Consider the following 6,132-nt stretch of genomic DNA (forward strand, 5'->3'; position numbering starts at 1 on the left):
AAGTTAGTTGTTCTGGAACCGGCAACATAGGAAGCAAAACAACAATAACATCCAAAGAATCATCGTCACTGTGATTTCATTTTTGGTTCTCTGATTCCCATCATCGGGATCAGAGGATCAATCAATCTCCATTTAACAGAGCCCCTGAAGTTTTTCCCTTTTTGCGTCTAAAACGCAATTTTGAAGAATCAGACAGTGCCATTTCTCAATTTCTCCAAAATGAAGGAGGGAAAAATGGAAGGGTGGCTTTATCTATTTCGTTCTAGTCGCTTTGGTCAGCATTACTCACGTAAAAGATACTTCATTCTCAAAGATAATGTTCTCACAAGTTTCAATATCAAACCCTCCTCACAAATGGAGGTATATTAATTCTCCTATCAATCCAAAATGTTTCCATTTTTTATTCAAAATTTTATGTTAACGTTTTCAGATTTTCCCATGTTTAATCATTTGTGCGCATCAATTTTAAGAATGTTTATGTTTTTGCTTGTTTTTGGTAATGATGTTGCCATTTTTGGTTGTGATTAAGTTGTTTATTAATTTTCAGGAGCCAATTAGAAGTGCAATGATAGATTCCTTCATTAGGGTTACTGACAATGGAAGGGAGAGCATCAACAAAGATGTAAGAAACTTTTAATGGCGTTTTGTTTCTTTGAGCAATTGATTGAATTAACAATTTTGTTTGCATTGTGCAGGTGTTCTTTATTTTCACTATATATAATGCTTCAAATCAAAAGGATAAGCTTAAGGTTTGTAATTTGTATCAAAACTATATATTTAACAAAAAAATTATTTTTTTCACTAGATTAATTCATGGTTTAAGTTTCATGTTTATAGTTGGGAGCAAGTAGTTCAGAAGAAGCTGCGAAATGGATACGTTCTTTTCAGGAAGCTGCTGTGAAGGTTCGACACTCTCTGCCTTAAAAATTAGTAGAAGGTTTGTTTCATGGCAAGAAACTTATTCTCTTTGTTGTATGTTTTTTTTCAGGAGAATCCAAATTCAGCTAAGAATTTTGTGGCTTGTCACAAGAGACGGCATTCATCTTTGCGGTATATCAACTGGTTTCTAATATTGAATCCTTGTACTTTCTCCTTGTTCTTCTTATATGTCTGCTTAATGTGTAAGGCATTGTTGAAACAGATATGGAGGAACGAAAAGCATAGATTGGAAATACTCTAATTTGAGTTTTCAATCATGTGCATACTCTGAGGTTATGACCACTGATGTTATTGCGCCTTCTCCGTGGAAGATCTTTGGCTGTCAAAATGGTGAAGCTTTAGGACCTACCTAGATTCTAAATAAGTACTACACTCGTATAAAGCCAGTGGCTTAATGTGGATATGATAGTCGATTTTTTTTTGTGTGCAGGGCTAAGGATGTTCAAAGAAGCCAAATATTGGGATTCGCATGGAAGGGTAAGTTGCTACTAACTTGGTAATGTTTTGTTTTTGTACTAGGATCATCTTGTTTTCTAAAAGTGAAAATTGTTGTTGGTATTATTCATTCAGCAACGGATGGGTGATCAACAAGCAATAATGGCCGTTGGCGTGGTTGATGGAACTTCAGAGGCCATTTTTCATACTCTAATGTCTCTTGATCCCTCAAGAACCGAGTAAGTCGTTCAAATCAATCACTTTGTGTTTCTATTTAGACCAAATACAATAAGAGGGAGTACTAATGAGCGAAGTTTGCAGATGGGACTTTTGTATAAACCGAGGCAGTGTTGTCGATCATATAGATGGTCATACAGATATCATTTACCTGCAATTGTACAACGATTGGCTACCTTGGTACGTACTAATTCACACATTAAACATGTTATTATAACTAGTAATTTTCGTATCAATATAATCTCATCATATATGTGTAGGGGTATGAAACCAAGAGATTTATTGCTACGAAGATACTGGAGAAGAGAGGACGATGGCACATACGGTATTACCACTATATATATATGAAGTAATAGCTGTAGTTATGCTTGTGATTATAAACTCGTGCTTCATTCATCGGTTAACTCTTTTTTGTTCTTTTTGCTTTGATTGTGTAAAAAGCAGTGTTATTGTATCATTCCGTGTATCATTCCAAGTGCTCACCCAAGAATGGCTACGTTCGAGCTTCCCTTAAAAGTAATGTATGCTTTAAATTTTCCATATATTATTCTTTATTTTTTACCTTCATTTTAACTTAATTTTATTTCTTTGTTGTGACGTTTGGCAGGTGGAGGATTTGTGGTGACTCCTGTAAACAAAGGAACTCAATCAGTTGTAAGACATATGCTTGCTATTGACTGGAGATTATGGAAACTAGATTTGCGACCTTCATCTGCCAAATCCATAACCATCCGTATGCTTGAGAGAGTTGCAGGTATCTATCTATCTGTCTATCTATTTATTATGAGAAAAGTATTTTATGATCTTGTGCGCAATCTTTACTACTAGTTACTATATGTAGTTTACTCGCATATTTTTATACATATATGAATACGATACTATGTGAGTTTTTACAATGATTTTTGTTTGCAGCACTAAGAGAGTTGTATAGAACGAAAGCAGGAAACTACTCGTCTGAGTCTCTTGTAATGACAAAAGATATTGGGTTGCCAATTACTGTAAAGGAGGATGTTAAGATTAAAGTTTCCGAAGAGAATAATAGGCCCATTGATGAACTTGTGGAAGTGCAAGATGAAGTGGACGACAGAGAAATTCGCGGCCGCACAAGTTTAATGGGATTGAATGATTCTGATGAGTTCTTTGATGTTCCTGAATCAACAGAATATGATCACTTTGATAATCCATGGCACTCGGACATGTCTTCAGAACAAATCGGCGTGCCCCAACCCAGACTATCGTCAGCTGCTGGTTTGGTCAAAAAGTTACACGATCTTGCAAGTTAGTTTTAATCGAAGTTTCTCAATTAGAATATTTTTCAATGATTTTACGAGAACATAGTTTAAATTTTTTAACATATATGTTGCAGTTCAAAAGAAGGGTTACATCGACTTGCAAGAGGCAGCTAGGGAGGAAAGTGCATCATGCTCTTATGGATTCACTCTTGCAAAAGATCCAAAATGTACTTTACCTTGCACTTGGGCCGATTCCGATCCATCTTTGTTTTTGGTTCGAGGTGAAACTTATTTACAAGACCATACAAAGGTCAAGGCAACCAACACCTTGATGCAATTGGTTGGCGCAGATTGGCTCCGGTGTGACAGACGAGAAGACGATTTGTGTAGTCGTCCCGGTTCCATAGTCCAGGTATTTTATTTTTCTTTCATTTGCATCTTGAGTTATTAGATAGCTTAATTATCATTTTCAAAATATTACTGCTTGTAATTTCTTACGTTACGCACTTCACATTTGGATTTATTCAGAAATATGCAGCGAAAGGTGGTCCAGAATTCTTTTTTGTTATCAACATACAAGTGAGTTTGAACTCATATCATGATTATTTATTATGTTAATCGCATTTAAGTATCATATCGTTAATTTACTTTATCATACTCTTGTCTGAATCAGATGCCGGGGAGTCCCATGTATAACATCGCAGTCTATTACATGATGAAAACTCCTTTAGAAGACAATCCTTTACTGCAAAGCTTTGTTGAAGGAGATGATACTTACAGAAACTCGAGATTTAAGCTCATACCATATATTTCCAAGGTTAATTACATGTCTAAGATTTGAGATACATTTCTAAAGTTTGTGACAAGTATAAATTTGGATTCCCTTTCGATTTTCTTCTCTTAGGGATCATGGATAGTCAAGCAAAGTGTCGGGAAAAAAGCATGTTTGATCGGACAAGCGCTAGAAATAAACTACATTCGCGGCAAGAACTATCTAGAGGTTACTAACACTGCAAAATCGTTGTAATCCTTAATAGTTTAAAGTTTCATTTATTTCATATGCTAAAGTTTAAATTGTGTGAATCGTGTTATTAGCTTGACATCGATGTTGGATCTTCTACGGTTGCAAGAGGAGTGGCGAGCCTAGTTCTTGGATACCTGAACAATTTGGTGGTAGAAATTGCATTTTTGATACAGGTAACGATAACTAATTGTGATTTGTTGACGGTGTAAAACTTTTTATACTGACAGTGTATAACGTGCAGGGTAACACACAAGACGAGCTTCCTGAAGTCCTCATCGGAACATGCCGACTCAATCATATGGATGCAACCAAAGCAATTGCAGTGAATACTTAACTTCTAACTTGAAATAACTTGATATCTTTGAGGAGCAGAAGCTGAGAGTGTCTCCTATAGTATTAACAACAGCAAAAAGAAGGAAAAACACAAAGTAAAAAGGATGAAGAGTGGTACATGTTGTTAAAGAACTTGTGTCCCTGCATGCTTCATGTTTGGTCCAGATATTGGTGGTGTAGTAGGAGTTTTTCCTGTGAGATTTTGCTGAGGTTAATCACATTGCTTGCAAAGAAAGTTACTATTTAATTGTATCTCTTATATGATATGATGAAAAAATGACCTATTCTTTTGTTGATTCCTTGCGTTGAATATGTAAAAGTGAAATAGATAAAGCTATTTGAGCCTGATTTAAATTAGACAGTGGCTTTCAGATTCTTCTTTTTCTTCGAGTCCATAGTTTTTTCCTCCTTAATCTAGGAGGATCAAGAAGCCATAATAAATATCGAATACATATGCTTAACTTTAATTAAGAATGTGAAAAATACTAACGTCTTTATATAGTCCACGCGAGTGCAAAGTAGAATACAAACTATTTGTCTTCGGTGAAGATATGACAACTATGATATATATGTGAAAAAGTTCATCTATTTATATATAGAGTTTATAAAACTTTAATTGTTTTTTATTTTATTTTATTTAAAATAAACCTAATATTATTTATATGTAATTAAGCTCTTTAAATAAAATAAAATATTAATTAAATTAAATCAGAATTAATTTAATTAATTGTCAATTATCATTTGTTTAAGTAAATCATCTTTAATAAAATAAATTATATTTGTGTTAATATATTAAATAATATATCAACATATAATTAAACTAAATCTTATTTAATTTAATTATTCATTCCATTATCATTATTTTATATAGCTGAGTCTATAGGTTCTCGTAATATTGACAATAAAATTAAATCATCTATTTAATATTATATATAACAACAAACGATATCTAAAAACACATCACTGCTAGCAAATAACGAGAAAATAATGTGATTTAACCTAATCTTTCTATGATAATGATCATGTGTATAATTACCCTTTTGTTCTGATATTTATATTGAACAAACGACATTATATGTGTAATCCTTATATAATCAAATATTATATTTAGTGATACCTGAATATACTCGATAACAAATAAATTTAATATCTCATATTGATTTATTTGAGCACCACCATGCATTTTATAATCATACTCAATCAAGGAGTTCATAAACATTATTTTCATATATGTAGGTGTGACAAATCCCGTCTAGATCACTCATGTTCCACAATATTATATGTGGAGTACCTATCAATCTTCTTTATATTCATCATAATATAGACAATTGGCCGCTCTTTTTGGTAAATTGTTAGAACACAAGATGGAGCTTAAACGACTTGTTGATGATAAGGAAAGTGACAAGACGAAGAAGAAACGTCTTGCTCTAAGAGCTACAAATGTTAGAAACATGGATTTAGAAGATGAAGACTGCCAAAGTAAAAGTGATAAATAACTCATGGACCACTTAAACAAGTTGGTATGCAAGAACTTAGTAATTGGCCTGCCAAACTTAAGTTTTGGAAAGAAGCGGTTATGGTTATGTGATGCGTGTCAAATGGGTAAACAAGTAAGGACTTCTTTTAAAGCGGAAAAATATAATTTATACAAATCCACCTTTATAACTTTTGCACATGGATCTTTTGGCCCATCTAAAACCAAATGTTTTGTTGGAAATTTATATGCTCTTGTAGTTGTTGATGACTACTCTTGATATACCCCATCATTGTTTTTATCAAAGAACTGACTCTCTATCTTCTATCTTCTAAAAACTTTCCAAGGTTATCCATAATGAAAAAGGATTAAGCATTGCATCAATCCGAAGTGAACATGGTGGAGAATTCCAAAATAGGAAATTCAAAAACTTTTGTAATGAGAATGATATTCAACAC

General features: G+C 33.3%; 1 protein-coding gene across 2 annotated transcripts; it reads left to right on the forward strand.

Annotated features, from left to right (window-relative positions):
- On the forward strand, nucleotides 1-4,557 carry LOC127098648 (protein ENHANCED DISEASE RESISTANCE 2). Of its 2 annotated transcripts, none has more exons than XM_051037294.1 (19): nucleotides 1-360; nucleotides 548-622; nucleotides 696-749; nucleotides 838-903; nucleotides 989-1,050; nucleotides 1,142-1,269; nucleotides 1,370-1,416; nucleotides 1,510-1,613; nucleotides 1,696-1,791; nucleotides 1,872-1,936; nucleotides 2,053-2,127; nucleotides 2,219-2,365; nucleotides 2,524-2,889; nucleotides 2,978-3,255; nucleotides 3,372-3,422; nucleotides 3,517-3,660; nucleotides 3,748-3,843; nucleotides 3,939-4,040; nucleotides 4,109-4,557. In XM_051037294.1, exons 1-19 carry the CDS (start codon nucleotides 220-222, stop codon nucleotides 4,199-4,201), a joined length of 2,190 nt encoding a protein of 729 aa, XP_050893251.1. In that variant the 5' UTR covers nucleotides 1-219; the 3' UTR covers nucleotides 4,202-4,557. The 2 variants fall into 2 exon arrangements, with proteins under 2 accessions (XP_050893251.1, XP_050893252.1); XM_051037295.1 differs by having other exon boundaries at nucleotides 2,056-2,127.
- Nucleotides 4,558-6,132: the final 1,575 nt, after the last annotated feature.

Source organism: Lathyrus oleraceus, chromosome 6 (genome assembly GCF_024323335.1).
Source record: "Lathyrus oleraceus cultivar Zhongwan6 chromosome 6, CAAS_Psat_ZW6_1.0, whole genome shotgun sequence".
In the NCBI taxonomy this organism is placed as follows: Eukaryota; Viridiplantae; Streptophyta; class Magnoliopsida; order Fabales; family Fabaceae; genus Lathyrus; species Lathyrus oleraceus.

Excerpts from the sequence above, each read along its gene's own strand:
- LOC127098648 (XM_051037294.1), top strand. The coding sequence starts at position 220 with ATGAAGGAGGGAAAAATGGAAGGGTGGCTTTATCTATTTCGTTCTAGT. Across the intron at positions 2,366-2,523 it reads TATGCTTGAGAGAGTTGCAG|CACTAAGAGAGTTGTATAGA; the intron begins GTATCTATCTAT and ends TTTTGTTTGCAG. Across the intron at positions 4,041-4,108 it reads AAATTGCATTTTTGATACAG|GGTAACACACAAGACGAGCT; the intron begins GTAACGATAACT and ends TATAACGTGCAG.